This window comes from Paramisgurnus dabryanus, chromosome 7 (genome assembly GCF_030506205.2).
Source record: "Paramisgurnus dabryanus chromosome 7, PD_genome_1.1, whole genome shotgun sequence".
Lineage (NCBI taxonomy): Eukaryota > Metazoa > Chordata > Actinopteri > Cypriniformes > Cobitidae > Paramisgurnus > Paramisgurnus dabryanus.
The window spans coordinates 32,832,841-32,850,579 of record NC_133343.1 but is presented as its reverse complement, the minus strand read 5'-3'; the positions used below and the strand labels follow the sequence as shown (position 1 = coordinate 32,850,579).

General features: G+C 34.8%; 2 protein-coding genes across 2 annotated transcripts in view; one reads left to right on the top strand and one right to left on the bottom strand.

The window, feature by feature from the left end:
• The first annotated feature begins 4,028 nt into the window (after positions 1-4,028).
• On the top strand, positions 4,029-7,207 carry abraa (actin binding Rho activating protein a). The gene is made up of 2 exons (XM_065279587.2): positions 4,029-4,697; positions 5,493-7,207. Exons 1-2 carry the CDS (start codon positions 4,101-4,103, stop codon positions 5,928-5,930), a joined length of 1,035 nt encoding a protein of 344 aa, XP_065135659.1. The 5' UTR covers positions 4,029-4,100; the 3' UTR covers positions 5,931-7,207.
• Positions 6,056-17,739, bottom strand: part of rims4 (regulating synaptic membrane exocytosis 4) — a 36,829-nt gene continuing 25,145 nt past the window's right edge. Inside the window, exons 3-6 of the mRNA XM_065279588.2 lie at positions 16,506-16,618; positions 15,916-16,017; positions 13,866-14,005; positions 6,056-11,498 (exon numbers count right to left, since the gene is read on the bottom strand). Coding sequence (XP_065135660.2) covers positions 11,280-11,498; positions 13,866-14,005; positions 15,916-16,017; positions 16,506-16,618 — 574 coding nt within the window. The 3' untranslated portion in view covers positions 6,056-11,279. The remainder of the gene's footprint in view (positions 11,499-13,865; positions 14,006-15,915; positions 16,018-16,505; positions 16,619-17,739) is intronic.

Here is a 17,739-nt window from a genome sequence, read left to right as displayed (position 1 = left end):
CAGGTTTTCTTACAATGAAGTTGCCATTTTGCGTTGCCATGTTTCTACCCTAGCACTAAATAGACAAACTGCTTTACAGAGCGTGTTTGTCATGTTGTTTCAGACAACAACATGTTTGTCTTGTAGCGACTATTGCAGCTTCTCTGTGTGCTTCGGAAAGAAGGGGTGAGCAAAACACACTGCAGCTTTAAATATGTATAAGCAATTTATTCTAAACATGAACAGTGTTGGGGTAATGCATTACAAGTAATGTGCATTATTAATAATATTACTTTTAATAAGTAATATAATATGACTTTTCTGAAGTATCAAGTAAAGTATCACATTACTTTATAAATGTACACATTAATAATTGTGTTATTTAAAAAATAATGGGAGTTACTTTTCAGTTTAATTAATTTGATTTAAAAAAGAAAATAATGTACTTAATTAAACTAAACGTAATCATGTAGATTTACGTGTTATATGCATATGAGTCAGAAACAGGGATGGCAGGCCAGAGCTTGACATTTTTGCAATATGCAATTTATGAATGCAGAACATCTCAGTCATAAAAAAACACCTGCAAGGCCTGAAAGACATCAAGGCTCAGCCAAGTAAGAAAAGTAACGCAAAAGTAACTTAAAAGTAGTACTGTCCATGAAAAGTAACTAAGTAATGCAATTAGTTACTTTTTGGGGAATAGCTTAATATGGTAATGCATTAATTTTTAAGTAACTTTTCCCAACACTGAACATGAGTACATAAGAGGAATGCTTTATTCTTTCAGAGCATTATAAATATCATAATTTCCCTTTTTTTTACTGGTTAGCATAAAAAAAACAATCGGTGATACAGCTGTGTGCTAACGTTGCGCTGAAATGCATGGTCGCCATGTTTACGTGACCCCAACTGTTTGCGAGGACACTAATCGTCTCATCTAAGCTGGACTCTAATGATACCCAAGCTGTCAGAGCACTACTGCTGTGTGTACATTACTGCTGGTTGGCCATGACATGAAAAGATTGACTACTGTGAAGTGCTAACGTCATAGCGTAACCGTGTGGATTAGCCCATTACTCACGGCCCCATATTGAAATGACCGTAAATAAAGAGATGACTATGCTGTGTCGATGAAGTCTTTGCTGCTAATGCCCAAGTGAGATTGGCCATGCATTTTTATTGGAAGTTGGATGGAAAGGTTAAATGTTTGCTCTTGGTTATACTACAAGGCAGATATCTCTGTTTCGTTCCTATTATCTATTATTTGGTCGCTGGCTAGTATGTAGTTATTTTGCATAGCTTAGGTAATTTAGTGCTGCAAGGAATTAAAAGCAAATATTAAACATTGTGTTGAAATTCTCTGACTTTTGATCACAGACTTACTGTAGATGTGAGGTAAATGTGAATTGTTACTTGATCATACATTAACAGGCACGTTAGGTGATGCTACATTAAGCAGCCTGTGAAGTCTTTTAATAAGCATTCAAGTGTTTGTGTCAAGCGGGATATGTGTGCATTCAGCTGGTGGTGTCAGTGGTAATATAAGTGCCGGTTTCTTTCCTCGGTTCACTCCTCCATATGTGAGTCACCAAAAACAAGAGGAAACAGGACGATGAAAGAAGCATCCGCAATGACAGTCCTTTTATTTTTGTCCTCCAAGACTCAAGGATCTTGTGTGGGAGCCAAAACAAGCAAAGACAAGTGGAAATAGATTTGTCGCCTAACAATTTCTCATAATCCTTTTACAATTAATAATTCACGTATAAGTAGAAATGCACCTATATATCAAACAAGTAATTGGTATCGGTCAATAAAAACTATTTTCACACTATCGGCCAATAGTGTTTATAAACAGCCGATAATCATGGCCGATTTACCCTGCATTGTAAAAAAAAAAATGCAGCACGAAGTTAAAACAACTTGGTTTTGCAAGTCAATTCAACCTACTATTTTAAAGTGCACCTATTTTATTGCTAAAAACACATAGTTCTTTTGTCTGTTTGGTATAATACAATGTGTTCTCGTGGTTTATAGTTGCTCTTTAAGTTTTGGCTTAAAAAAGTTGACATAACTTAAAAATTCAAGTTGAAATTAATTTAAATTTTTTAAGTTGAAGTAATACAAAAATATCTGTTGGTTGGACAAAATTGCTGTTTATTTTTTATAGTGTGTCAATCAAAAGAGAAGAGGAAAATACAATGAATTTGAGCTTTGTGTATAAAAAAAAAACATAACCAGTTTAATGTTCACTTATATGAATTAATAACATTCAGAAAATGTAATCTTCAAAATTTTGTTAATGCAGTTAAAAGTTAATATCGGTAGATATCAGTCTGAATAATCAGCCATCGGTAACAGAGGAAAAATGTCATATCGGTGCATCTCTACTTTGAGGCTTGGTTTTGTGTTTTGAATTTGTAAAACCGTATTAAATCCTCAGATAGATTTTCTATAATAATGCCCAGGCCATGGTTTCAATTACCACAATCAGAAAAATAAAAAATGATTGGGTTATATAATAAATTTAATTAAATTAAATTAAATGAATTAACCTAGAAAATGTCCATATTTGATCCAACCATGGGTTGAAACCACCCAGCACTTCAAGACAGGGAATTTAGATACAATACGCACAATGAAAATAAAATAGGGCTGGATTTATTTAGAAATATGCAATAATTTATGCAATTGCTTAAAATTTCTAGTAAAATTTACTTAAAAAAGTGGATGCAAAAATTATGCACAAAATTTTTAAGTAAATCCTGCGTATTATTTTTTACAGTGCATGTGCATCTTTAACGCACTATGGTTAGAAGTTAGAGACACAAAACAATCGCATGAGGTGTTTGCAAATCTGTGTGCATGCGCAGTAGCTGAAACGACCTCGAAATTTTAGTTTTTAGCCCATTGTGAACTTAAGAAACAAAAGTTATGGTGCAGTGGATGTCAGGTTTAATTGTTAGCATGTGATTTTCAAGATTTGTCTTTCCCCATTCAAGTAGATAGGTGTTTAGTCTTGCATGACTAAAATAACTGTGTGGGGACGTTGCAAACATGGCCGCCTAGTGGTGCGACTTCACTATTATTTGGTATTGTTTCCAAATTTATAATAATTCAATATTTTAAATGCAACTTTGCAAACTGTAACATTTATTAATAATACCATTTATTGCAAGAGGCCCAACATTTCTTTACACATATTTAAAGTTAGCATTTTTTGCCATCAGTCCCTGCAACTCAATTGTTAAAGCATTGCATTACCAGTGCAAAAGGTTGTGGGTTCAATCCCAGTTGTCACTTGTACTGAAAAAAAAAATGTATACCTTGAATGCACTGTAAGCTGCTAGGGCCAAATGCAAAAATGTAAGGTATGTAATGCATACTACATTCTTCCAGTTCATCAGTATAATTCAGTAAAGTTTATTTAGTGTTCATCGTTGTTTAATTGTTACTCTCTGAAAACATACAGAGAGATTAATATTATCAAAAACACCTAATCTCTTTTAAATCAGCAGAGGGACATTAATGAAACTGGCTCCATGTGCAAATCCTCATCTCATCCAGAGTTTTTTCACAGCACGACTCATGCTGAAAATAGCCTGGCTCGTGGTTTAAGAACAGGCCTGTGTATCAATCAACAGAAGCCAGCACATGCACAATCCAACACCCAGCCTACAAAAATAGACTTTCACACAGGGTGCTGGCATGCTGTACAAAAATATGCACCGGCAGCACAGAAGGACATGCATTTGTAACCATTTCTATCAGTATCTAAAGTTGTCTTCAAGCATTTTTGTGCTCAGATGGATGCATCTAAAACAAGAGATACAGTCAGGTGTTATGACGTAAGAGTTTTTTGCCTGGTACTGTAGCTGGGCTGAACCGAAATGTTGTTGTTTGATCATCACTTGGCCACCTGTTGTCTCCAGGGGGAAATTTCATTGACATGTTTGGGGTCAGGGTGGACACCATGTGCAATAAGAGGAATCTCAATACCGCCCATTTCCCAGGTCACTTCCTCTTTCTACTCATATAAAAGCCACTTGTGACCACCGTTAGCTTGCAAACAGATTACAATACTCAAGACTCGAACCTCGTCGCACTTCACAACAAGAACGATGAGTACCGCCGCAGTCCATCAAGATCGACCTTTCAGCAGGTCCGTCAGGAAGATCAAGGTGGCTTCGATGGTCACCAGCCTTGCCAAAAGCTGGCAAAGCTGGGCCAACGACCACACTGATAAGCAAGACACAATCCCAAGTGGCTGGATGCCCGACACCATCATTGAGGACGAGAAAGAGAAGCAGAAGAAGAGGAGCGAGATGAAGCTTTTGGTCACACCTCGCGTGGTATCGGTCAACAGCGAAGACAGGACGGACAAGATCAAGACAAGAACCGTAACGAAAGCCATCGCACCGAATGTTAGCGAATGTGGAAAAGATGTAGTTAGCACCATCAAAGAGAAGATCAACACCAATCAGCTGACATCAGAGGACAACAAAAACTTTCTAGGCAATGAGTCTCCAACTAGGAGACGCCACTGTGGATGGAAAGCGGCGGTTTCGAAGGTGCTGGCACAAAAGGAAGTCAAGAAATTGGGATCTAGAGACAGCAGCGTGGATACGGAGGACAGCGGTCTTGGGGAAGAAGCGTCTTCGAGCGATAATAGTGATCAACATGAGAATCAACCAAAGAAACACATCAGCAGACCTAAGGTACGTCTTTTGCTTTATTATTTAATGGCCACTTTTTTTGAGGAAATATTGTAGATATAATAATATATTGCATACTTCAATCCGATTTAGCTCAGTTGGTAGAACATTGCATAGAAGAACTAAAGGTTGTGGGTTCGATTCCCATTAAATAGATATAAAAAATGCATAGCATGAATGCACTGTAAGTCATTTTAAATAAAAGCCTCTGTCAAATGCATCATTGCAAATGTTCTGTAAATTACTTCCATCTATATTAGGTTATATCGTCTATCACAACCTCACGTTTTACTGCAGTGGAATATATGTAAATATAAACAGTGATATAATAAGTTGACAGTGATATAACGGGACAATTTCCATCTGACCTTCAAAAGGCAGCATGCTTACCCTAAGCCCGATAAATGATTCACCGTTGTGTCATCGTGCTATTTGACTCAGCCTTTGGCCCGGTGGCCTCAACATCTCGAATTTCACAAGGTGCCTTCACACCATTTCAGATGGTGCTGTTGTGAAATAAATGGCATTTGAAGACCTCACAGGAAATATTTAGCAGTAACACCGAGCCTGTCTGACAGTAGAGTAATCTTACTGTTTGATGACAGCCAGCTTGTCTACACCTTTAGTTTTGAATTATGTTTTATTGATTTCTCGAAAGCAAAACGTTTAATTCATTTGCTTTCCTATCTGGTCTTATTGTGCATATTTAAAATATTTTAAAAATGTTACAATTGAATACGGTTAGAAAAGCCTTTTTCTGTTCTCCTAATTCAACCTTGTTATTTCGCTTCATTTCAGATTAAAGTGACCACAATGAATGACCTGAGAAACAGATGGCAACAGTTTGCAGAAAACCACATCGAAGGTCAGAAGATCAATCCTTTCAGCGAAGATTTCGACTACGACCATGCCATGTCGCTTCGACTCCACAAGGGCGACGCGGGATACGGGAAGCCCAAAGATGGATCTAAAACCGCCCAACGAGCCGATCGAGCCCAGAAACACATCCATCGCGAGATGGAGGAGATGTGCTTTATCATACGCGACATGGGAAAACGGGATAAGGAGGGCCGCATAAGGATCACATTCGGCCGTCTGTTCGACCGCTATGTTAAAATCTCAGATAAGGTCGTTGGAATTTTGTTGCGCTGTCGCAAACACAAGATGGTGGAATTTGAGGGAGAGATGCTGTGGAAGGGCCAGGATGATGATGTCATCATCACTCTTTTGGTTTAATGCTGAACTTAAAAACTTTTTTACTCTCAATTATATTTATTTGGCAATACCGAATGCTAATAGATCATAGAATGGCTTGGTTGCTAATAACAAGAAAACATTAAGAGTAATGTTTTTCTATACTAGTACCCTTACGAAAAAGGAACCAATTTTTTGTAGTAACCTTGTTTTTTTGTGTATTATTAATCACTGGCAAAATCACACTATAAAAAAGTAATCATATCAACAACAGTTTTTGTTTTACTTTAACTTAACAAATTTAGTTAAATAATTGTAAGTTATGTCATCAAAATACTATAGTCAAAAACGTAAAATAGTAGGTTCAGTGGACTTCAATAACCAATTTGATTAAACTTGCATTACATTTTTTTTTTACATTGCATGATTGTACTACAGTAAACATGTTTTTTTTAGCACAACCATGGTTATTTTGTGGGAACCATACAGTATAGTAAACATGTTTGTTTTTTTTAAATATAGTAAAGCCATTTCATTTCAAAGCCTAGTTCATTTTCGTAGGGGTAGTAATTATTTTCTTCTAAAGGTTCTTCATGGAACCAAACAGCCAATAAGGACCATTTTAGGAACCTTTATTTTTAAAATGGCAATACTGAATATGATGTGAATAGATTGCTTGCTCTTGAAAGTCTCAATATCTAAAACCGTCATAGCTGGAAGGTCTATTTATAACATTTTTGGAAGTTTGAAACCATAGACCCTTGAGAAGGTCCCAGAAAACTCCCAGACGTTAACATATGATCTTCTGTGTTCTTTCTGGTACGTGATATATTTTAAAAGTGGCGTCTGTGGAGTTTTAGTGGTTAGGGGCTTCACGTGGTGGATGAGTGACTCTTTATTCACAGTTTACACAAGAAGATTGAGCGTCTCTTGTTTGTCTCTACGCACGTCAAATATCAGGCATCCTCAGAATGCCAATGATGTCCAGACTGGTTTTACAAATAATCTCACGTTGCTTGTAATTCTTTCATCGCATTTCGATACAAATCAGTTTGCCGATGTGAGAATCTTTAGAATCTCTATTCTTTTCCTCCTGAACGTTTTAAACATATTTATTATTGTTTATTGTCTAGTTCAGTGTTGTTTGATGTAATTACCTCTTTCAAAATGAAAGCATGATAGTCTTCTTACAGAAGGATTTGTTATACACATTTGAAGATATTGGATTATGTATAGTGTTAAAAAAACTTATTTATTGTTTTGATCTGGATATAATTTTTTCTGTTTAGGTTGAAATAAAACCTGAATGTGAAAAAACACATTCTTAATTTTCTTTTTTCTTTAAAATATATTGAAATAGTCATAGGTTTCAATCTGGCTATAATATTTGTGTCTGTGTGTAATATGTGCATGGGTTAGTAAACAGGTACAAGAAAGGTGCAAAAGCTGTCGATGGGATTGTACCCTTTCAAAAAGCACACCTTTTAACCTAAAGAGTGCATATAAGTACCTCAAAAGCATATAATAGCTTGCTTAAAGATGAAATAAATAAGCTTTCTATTGATGTATAGTTTGTTAGGATATGACAATATTTGGCTGAGATACAACTATCTGCAGGTGCAAAAAAGTCCTTAGCAACACATATTACTAATGAAAAAATTAATTTTTGATAAATGTACGGTAGGACATTTTTAAAAATATCTTCATGGAACATGATCTGCACTTAATATCCTAATGATTTTTGGAATATAAAATTAATAATTTTGACCCATACAATGTATTTTTGGCTATTGCTACAAATATACCTGTGCAACTTATGATGGTCTGGGGTCACATATTAGGACCTTTTGTAACTTTTGTACCTTTTATTCTGAAGGTGTGCATCTTTTTGCATTATTAATAATGCAGTGACAGTAATTTATTAATTTGTGACAAGAGTATGCAGCAAACTGTCGACACCTAGTGGCCTTTGTTGGTAAAACTACTAAAAGTGTGACACAAACCAAATTTTTTGTGATTTTTACTTGAAATTCAAATCAAAACTACTTAAAACTTTTGGCTTCATGTTTACGTTATTACTTTTACATTTTCATCATTTTATTTTAGGTCTGGGCATAGATTAATCTAGATTATAGATTATAAGTAATTTTTTGCATTATATATGAGTTTGTGCATATTGATTCCAAAAAGAAAAATTTTGGGTTTCCCAAAGAACCTTGTATTTAAATGTTCCTAAAATAGACATTTTTGCAATCGACAGGTTAATGATTCTTAATGGAAAGAACCTCTTTTATTTTTTCAAAGTGTATGTGTGTAAATTCATTTACATTTCTTGCAAATGGGACAAACTGCATGAAAAAAAAAACATATAAAAAAAGAAAAACAATTTTGATTTTTTACTTTTGTTTGATGTTTAATTTTGTTATCATGTCGGGTCACAAACGCGTACAATTTTTTACAGAACAGTGGCAACTGACATGAATAAAAATGAAGCTCATCTCACTCAATCCCTGCAAAAACACTAAGCTTCAATTCTCAGATGAAGAGGTCTTTGATCATATTTTCCTTGATGTAACTCTTAAAAAAGCGATTTCATCTGCAAACAAACCCGACTAAATCAATCCAAAATATATGATTCTCTGTGATGAGCACAATGAAAACCTCCTCTCCCACCTTTAGCTCTGTTTTGTCGAGCTCATCAGACGGTTTCTCTGACAGCATACAACTAAACCTGCAGTGTTTCTGAGAGCTCAGACAGCAATCAGACGTCATGTTTTGTAAATCAGAGTGAGCCATTTTATTCCTTTAACCATTTTCAACAGAGTAACAATACACCAAATTGTGCATTAATTAACAGTGACGTTATTGTTTTTTATAAATTAAATAAGGATTATGATAAAGAAAAAAAAGATTAAAGATTATTATTTTGCCATATCAACCCCAACAAGTGCAGTTGATATGGTAAAAAAAACTATTTGAAAAGAAAAAGACAGTAAACAATAAAAATACAATAAAAACTGAATTACATTCTTGCATGTCTCTTTCTCCTCAATGCAATTGGAATCATGTTAAGACCTCTGGTTTACAAGTTATTAAGGCTTCACATAAACAGTTCCTATTCGTTTAAAAATAAATTAAAAATGTTTTTATTTTCTAGAACATCTGGTGCCAAAAAATGGGGCGGATTCGAAGCAACAAGTATCCAATTCTCAAATGATCACATCTTGATACATACAAGATAATCGTATTACTAAGCCAAAGTATTAAAGCCTAGAAATTTCAATATCTAACATCCAAAAACCTTCGATCAGCAAATTCACTACCATTAATTTTGCCCACTATTGTATATCCAAGTCTATTTACAATGAACCGACCAACATGAACATGAATCATATTAAAATTTTTCAGACAGTGACTGACATTGACTTCTAAGAATAAGAGTAAAACGTATGAAATTCTTATATATTAAACTGATGTATATTAATATACATCATACTCAATGGTTAACAAATCTACACTGTAAAAAATCCTACATTTGTGACTATAAATATTAAGTGGAATTAGTAATTTTCCACTTTATTTTCATAATTTATAGCAACTCCTCATTAGAAATTAATTGTAAACTCAAGTTGATTAATCTTAAAAATTTAGGATTTTTTACAGTTTACATTGTCACTTTCTGAGCAATTTATTACATTTTTCCAAACCATTCACTCGTATAAGCCCAGCACATATATGAGTTTTGGCACTAATTTCTCAAAAATGTAAATGTTTTTCACTGCTTTGTTGAAAAACCAAGTATTGCTACATGGATGCAGAAGTTACCGATGTCAATGCAGAGAAAAATCTGGCTTTACTCCCATAAAACATAAAGCGAGCAAGAAAAATTGACAAGTTATTGCTTTAAAGACAATAAACATTTAATTCTTGAAAATAATGTGGCAGTGTTTTCTATATGGCCTTCACGTGTGATCATGTTACGATAAATTGAGGTATACTTTTCAGCATGAATCCAAAGCTTCTTAAACTGGAAACAATCTTTCTATTACAATTTCTATTAAAAAGTGTTCATGTGTTCATATTTTTTTATATATAAATTCTCATTTATGCAGAATTCTGCTTTCTTCCCTTTAGTTTGCTGGCATATCATATTTTCAGGACATGTGAGAAGAACACACACCTGCGTTTATTAAAACCAGACACTTTTTTTGCGTCATAATGGCACACAGTACGATTTGTGCAATGTAACAGTATGTTTGATCATCTGCTGCTACATTGTTGCCTCTAAAGTCGTCTATACCCCTTCCATGCAAAATCTTATTAAATCGTTCATGCCTATGCTACTATCTAATGCTACGACCGTATCAATGCTACTTAAAAATTCTGCCTCCTGATGTAACCAGAATAAGAAGAAGAAAAGTAAAGACTCATGCCAAACTTGCAGTTAAATATGAAATTTAAGATTATAAAGTGCAAACATAAATGATTAGTTTATAATTTTTGACAGATTTTGAGATCTGATAAAAACTGTTTGCCGATTGGACGATTAGCAGGAAGTGTTCAATCCGCCTGGTGTCAGTTCTAAAATCTACCAGCACCGTTTTGTTGATAGATATTTTTAACGTTTTAAAGTCTTATTGATCTAAAATAATCTTTATCCATAATTTATTAGGAATGTACAACGTACAACATAATGAAAAATAGTGTATGTTTTAACATCGGTAAAGATTGTGTAAAACTAGTATCTGTCTTTTAAAATATTTTTGTCTGCCTAAATTATTATTTTATTTTTTTGTAAAGCATCTAGTCACTAACTACAAAGTAAAGCCACTTGCTGGTAGCATTGGCACCGTTCAGTGATATGACAAACAAAAGCATGAACCACAAACACTGACTCCTCGAACTATACATATTAAATCTTGTAAAGACAAATATCTATTTCTTTATCGTTAATAATGCAAGAAAATGAATATAAACCCGCACTTTTAAACAATACATTCATCTATAATGTGTCATATTGCACAAACCCATCCGTTCAACCTATACGGTAATAAAAATAAACAGGTTGCAGCGTTCAAACCGATGAGCGCACAAACCTTTGCGTCTAAACCGGAGGACGTCTCCTCCTCTACAGACACACAGACCACCACAGGCTAATGTGTAAAGCTAAAATAAAGCCTAGATGTTTGGTCTGTCCTGAAGTCTTTTCCCAGAGGCTGAACGAGAACATTTCCTCATTTCCTGTGACAAAAACTGGAATTTTCCAGGTGGTTTTCTGTTCTTGGAAATTCAGAGGGTTTCAGCGCCGCAGTCATGCACAACCAGCACTCTTAGGATAAAGGGCTTCGAGAGCCCTTTCAGAGAAAAATAAACCAGGTTAAGTTAGTAGTCTTAGGAACGTTCGCAGCACGGTCCCACACTGCTCTCCAGAGAGAGCTGCGATGAGTGTCGAATCAATGGTGCCATTGTGGGATCAACCATAGAAGAAGTCGGGAAAAGCTTGTACCAGCCGATCACCATGTTTGTCAAATCCAGCTCCTCCAATAGGATGCGTGCCACGCCCATGAAGCATTTACGATCCATCCGGCCGTAGTTTCCCCAAACGATGACCTGTTGGAAAAGAAGAACTGTAAATTAATAAAATTCTCCTATTTTACAAAAACACAATACGTTACTTTTTTAAACCATTAAGTTATTTTTGATATTTTTATGACAATTTAAGCATGTTTAACCCTTAAATCGTCATTTCTTAGAGTCGCAATCGACAATCAACTTTACTTCCACATTATGACTTTTTTAAGTGGGTGTGGCTTGTGATTTCCACTGTAAATTGATTGGATATAGAAAAGAAGGTGTATCATTCAGAAATGGAACTGGCAGCAGACTGACAGTTGGAGGGGGCGGGGTTTACGGATGCTCCGCCCAAACCGTCTAGCTGACATCATCATTGAATGATCGCCACAAGAGAGGGGAAGTACATTTTCAGATTTTGAAGTTTAGGGGGGCAAATTAATAAAAAAATTATCCACACAAATAAATTGTTTAAAATGAACACTGAAAAAAATTATTGTCGTTTTGATTTCATGGGGACTTTAAATGTAGCATGTAATGCATTTTTGTTTTAAAAAAACGGTTAGTTCCCTCAATTTCTTTTGTGTGGAATTATTTAATATTTTGAGAAGTGTTACAAAGTTACGCTGATATTTTTTGTTTTATATTTGTATTATGTGTTAACTGTTTTATAAAAGCAATAAGGTACTCCCGGCTGTGCTATATTGTAAATCAGTCACGACTAAGAGGGTTGCATTGACCCTAGGTCTGTCACAATGATTAAATAATTGCGATTGCGATTGTTTGCCCTCATTGCGATGATTTCAGATCACCGCAATGATTGCACATCTCTTTAAAAAACACAAGGGGGAGCTGCAGCGCCTGTATAAACAATAGGGGTGTCAACAATAATCGATGCGGCAATCCATCGCAATGCGCGCATGCACGATTCTGCATCGATGCAGCAAAGTGCCATAATCGATTATGTCATTGTTTATTTTCTGGCCTCGAGTGGACAATAAAGTTTTGAAGTTTCAATTACTTCCGGGGGCATAACAACAACGATCAAGAGGCAGAGAGAGATGACCGCGATAGACGGGTATTAAAAAATGCACATAAAGCTTGGAAAGCGGACATATGGGCACATTTCAGATTCTTGTTGTGTCCAGTAGAATTTGTATGCATTGCAATGCATCGTAGAATCGAATTAAATTGAATCGTACCTGGTGAATCGTAATTGAATCGAATTGTAAGGGGGAATGCCACCCCTAATAAACAAGACAGTATCAGATGTCTCCTATCAGATTGGCTACTATTTAAGGCCTGTTCTGGTATAGTCAGTTTATTTTGATTGCATTTTTATTTTCAGTTATTTTTCAGACACTTTACTGTTTTTATTTCTTATGAAGAATTTTCAGTTTTTGAAAAATATATATGTGTAAAAAATTATTTCATGAACTAAAAAAAAAATTATGAGAATTAAATGTCAAAGCAAATAAACAGACAATTAATTGTCATCATCGCCAAAGTCCTAAAACATGCAATTAATCGTCATAATTTATTAGTCAATTAACCGTCAGCCATTTTTTTAATAACCGTGAGAGCCCTTCTTGACCCATCATGCCCCTCAGCCACGACTTATTCCACAATACAACAAGCCTCTCGTACCTTATTGCTTACTTGAATACTTAACTTGTAGAGACAGCAGTATGTAACCAACCAGTAGTTAAATTTTAATCAAAGTAATGTGTGCTGTCTGTTTGTCCAAACAATGGATTTTAGTGGTGCAGAAAATGACACACTTTGTTCTTCATCTTCAAACTTTATTCCAAACATAATTTGTAGTTTCCTTTGTATGATTTTGGAGTTAAATGTGACATGTTCTTGACAGATTTTGAATGAATAACTTAGATTCTAGTAAACAAAATGGTTGTAATAAATTCAAGCATGATCTCATACGGTAGCAGTTCTTTTATAAATGTTACATAATGGAGATTGTTGGAAGAAAGGCTTCCTTACGTCAGCGAATAAATACATGCAAATTACACTTCTGTCACCCGACGCTCCTGTATGTTCTGATGGCAATGTGTGTTGTGACAGTCTGTCATAATGTAAATGTTGTTCGTTTAAAAGCATATTATTGAGATAGATATTTAATGTTTATTTCTCCTCTCTGCTACAGTAAATATTCCCCCATTACTATTTCTTTTTCCTAGTTGCACTGAAAGGACTCAAACAGACTAAATGTACCTAGAGCCTACAGAGTAATTTCATTCAGCTGGAAAGAAGGTAAGTTTTGCTGTCAATCTGAGCTTATGAAAAATGAATTCTTTGTCATTTAATATCCGATCGATCCAGTTTATTAAATGCCTTAGGAAAATTAAGCAAGTTTATTTTACGGTTTCAGAGTTGTCATTTCTATCTTACCTGCACAACTTTTCCCTGTGGGCTTTCGGAGAACACAAGGACTTGATTGTAAAGGGGATCTAGCGATTTCCGGACAGATTTTGTCTTCTTTTTGGCGATGCAGATACCATTTTCCAGAAGGTACACTTTAATGTAGGCTGCTGTGAACACAAACACACACATTTAACACTGTGAGCTGCATCCCAGAAGCCCATACACCGTAAAAAGTAATAGATCTAACATGTTGAGTCAACTTGCAGCCTTTTTTAAGTATAATAAACACTGTAACATGTTATGCGCATTTTATAATATAAGTCTCTGGTATGTCCAGAATGTTTCTGTGAAGTTTTAGCTCACAGTACCCCACAGATAATTTATTATAGCATGTCAAAAGTGTCCCTATATTTGTGTGTGTATTTAAATGCAAATGGGGTTTTGCTCTTCACTCCCTTACCAAAAGAGATGCTTAAGTTAAAATAGATCTGATTTAGCAGAGAATCACAGAAAAAAGAAGACAGCGTCCAACTCAGAAACTAAGAGTAGAAACTATGGACTGTCAGTCACTAGCCGTGGGCGGGGCTTTAGCAGTGTGACATCACATTGTTAAGAGTATCAAAACAGCATGTCAAATGAGAATACTTTGTTTTAATAGGGATTAAAAAAAGAAGAAAAATGGCAGATTTTTTATTGTAGGGTGGTTGCGTTTACACACTGCCAACACACAATTATTTCCAAACACCTTGTAAAATGGACTTTGTATAATAGGTGTCATTTTACACAAACGCAACAAGTTAACTACTAGTTTTACTCAAATAAACCTACTTTTCTTGGTAAAGGTAACTTATTTATGGGTTTCTACAAGTAACCTGTACTCATTTTAATTAGGTTTTATGAACTTTATGTTCTTTGTAAAATTCACCTAATCGTATGTGAATAAACATTGAGTCATGGCTATAGCCTCAGAAAAGAAATCTAAACAGTGGCGTCTCGTGACTGCTCATCCGAGGGGCGCTAATTCAAAATAAGTGTTCGGAGTGTCATGTGTGTTGCTCGGTTTTCAAAATATGTGTTTGTGAACCATGTGCATCACGTGTTTTGTCAAAATAAGTGCCTGCTGCACACACGTCAAAACCGTTTATGATAAAAGAGACGCTCATCGAGCGCCCTCGAAAAAAGAAGTCACCGGCCGCCACTGAATCTAAATGTCTATATTCTAAGCACTACAGTGATTAACTTTACATAAACAGACTTTGTCAATAACAATTACAAATGCAATTGAAGAAGAACAAGGTGGGAAGATAGATTGAAGACAATAACAATAATTCAATATCAACCAGTGTCACTTTTAAAAGTGCAGTCTATTCTAAACAGTGGTAACTACAAAACTCAAAGAAGAAACATAAACTTTTCTAAATCTCAAAGATAAATGAACATTAAACACTAACAAGTTTTTCTTTTTAGTTAAAAACACATAAAACAACGTTTAATTTCAAATGCAGTCCCAGGCAAAGTATGCTGGGATCTACAAGTTCAATGCCTAGTTAGTTAGTTAGTCTACCAAAAATCATTCATGTCGTTTCAACACAAAATTATTAAGTTCATTTCCTTCTTACAAATTTAAGTGGATTATACATGATAAAATTAAGTTGAATTTACTCAATAATGTGCTCATTTAGAATTACTCAAATTAATCACATTTTATGTTATTTTAAGTCATATTTTGGTTAATAAAAAACAAGAAATACATTCTGTATACTGTAAAAATGATATCATATCAACAATTTTTTTGTTACTTTAACTTAACAACTTAAGTTAAACAATTTCAACTTGTTTTTATAAGTTATGCCAACTTATCAAAGTCAAAACTTTAAAAAAAAGTAGGTGGAATTGATTTGAAAATCACACATTATGTAAAATACTCGATTTCTCATTTTCTGAGAAACACACATGGATCCGAGCAACGAAAAGATTTAATCAGTCATTAGACTTCAGATCCAATAGCGATCTATAAACATTTTCAAATTTGCCCTCAGTGTGACAGAGAGCAGGTTTCCCTATAATGGAAACTCACCTGGAGGGCCCTTGGATCCAGGCTTTAAAATGAGTCCACGTGCCTGAATGATCTCCACCTCCAGCTGCCCGTTTCTTTCCATCAGACCGATCTCAACATCTCCTGCAAAACACCAGCAGGTACAGAAAAAAGTGGGAAAACAATACAAAAGCATTGTCGTATTCTTGTGTTTTATAATAGATATAGACCCCCATATTCACATCTTACTTATTAAATGATATTCGCACTGCCTTTTGAAAATCTTTCTTTATTACCATATAAATAAAGCCTTTTATCTTAAACGGTGATGATAAGCACATTTATTTACACAAACACACACACACACACAGATTTCTATAAAAAAAATGTATCCAATTGTTATTATTTAATATATTATCTAAAACCTTTTGGATGTAAGTTGTTGCTCACATAAAAATAAAAAGGTGGATGTTATGGTATATGCTACTTTTGTTATAATGTGCACTGATTTAAAAATATTTGCATTTAGAAAGACAATACAAAATGTTATTTTGTTAGTGCAAACTTTTTTTGAATAATATGAAAGGTTAAAGTATTTGCATTAGCATCATTTGTATAGTATAAGCACTCACCCATTGAAGTTGTAGCTAAAGTCTGTCTTCCCACAAACTGAGCCGGTCCCATACCGTCCAGAAAATCACTAAACTGGGCATCCGAGGCCAAACACATCCCACTGTAGTTCAGACTAAAAGGAAGAAAAAAGTTTTCCATGTTTTAGACATACTGTACACAAATTAACATTGGTTTAATGATATATATGTATTGACAAAACTCATATTCTGCTTCCATATTTCTCTTTTAAAGTCAAAAATACCTTCCTTTCAGAATTCAAACTCTCTTTTTCAGAAGTGTTTGATGTTGTCTGCAACTTGTGTTAGTTCTAATGGCTTTAAAGATAAAATTTTTATATGAACTAAAGTTTGAAGCAGATCAAATGCAGGTGTTATAATCTGACAGACGAAATGAATATTAATTGTTATTTGATGGCTACACCGATAACAGCATATCGATCGATGGGAGGACAAAACCTCACTTTTATATAATGAAGATAAACAACCTTTAAACCTGACAGGGTAGATCTGCTTTCATGTTGTGCAGTGGTCCATTAAAGAATGCAAATACATGCACATATAAACATCATCATTTCTTGCTCCTTGTGAAATATAAGATGCACCTGTACCTGAATGAAGGACTTTTTAAAAGAGCTCCCAGTGTGTACCTGTACTGTATATTCCTTCTAAAGTGATCGTTCACCCAAAAATGAAAATGTATTCCTGTACTTAGCATGCTGTTTTAATTCCAAATAGTTTTCTTACTTTTGTGGAACACAAAATATATTGGACAGAATTTTAATAGTGTCATGATTGTTGTGTTCTGGGGACTTTTAGTTTGTATTTTGAGTTCCTGTTTCCAGTCTCGTGCTTGTAGTTCTTTGTAGTTCTTTTGTTCTCATGGTGTGACACCACAGAAAAATGTGATGTATAACCACCCAGCCAAGTTTAAATGATTAAAAAGATCCAAGTAAATAAAACAAGTTATTAAAATCTTGGGATAACAGGCAGGATTTTCTGCTGTCAAATGCTGGGGCGTGTCCGCTGTCGCCCACTCGCGGGAAAGCTGCCGTCTCTCTCAACTTTCAAATACCGCTACAATCTGAATGGATCTTCGCATTTGTTTAAATTAAGGTGCTTTAAAATCAGAATAATTCTTCGGATGTTAAAGGTTCTTTATGAAAGCATTCAGTCAAAAATGATTCTTCTATGGCATCGTGAAGCACCTTAAATTTTAAGAGTGAAGTGACTTTGA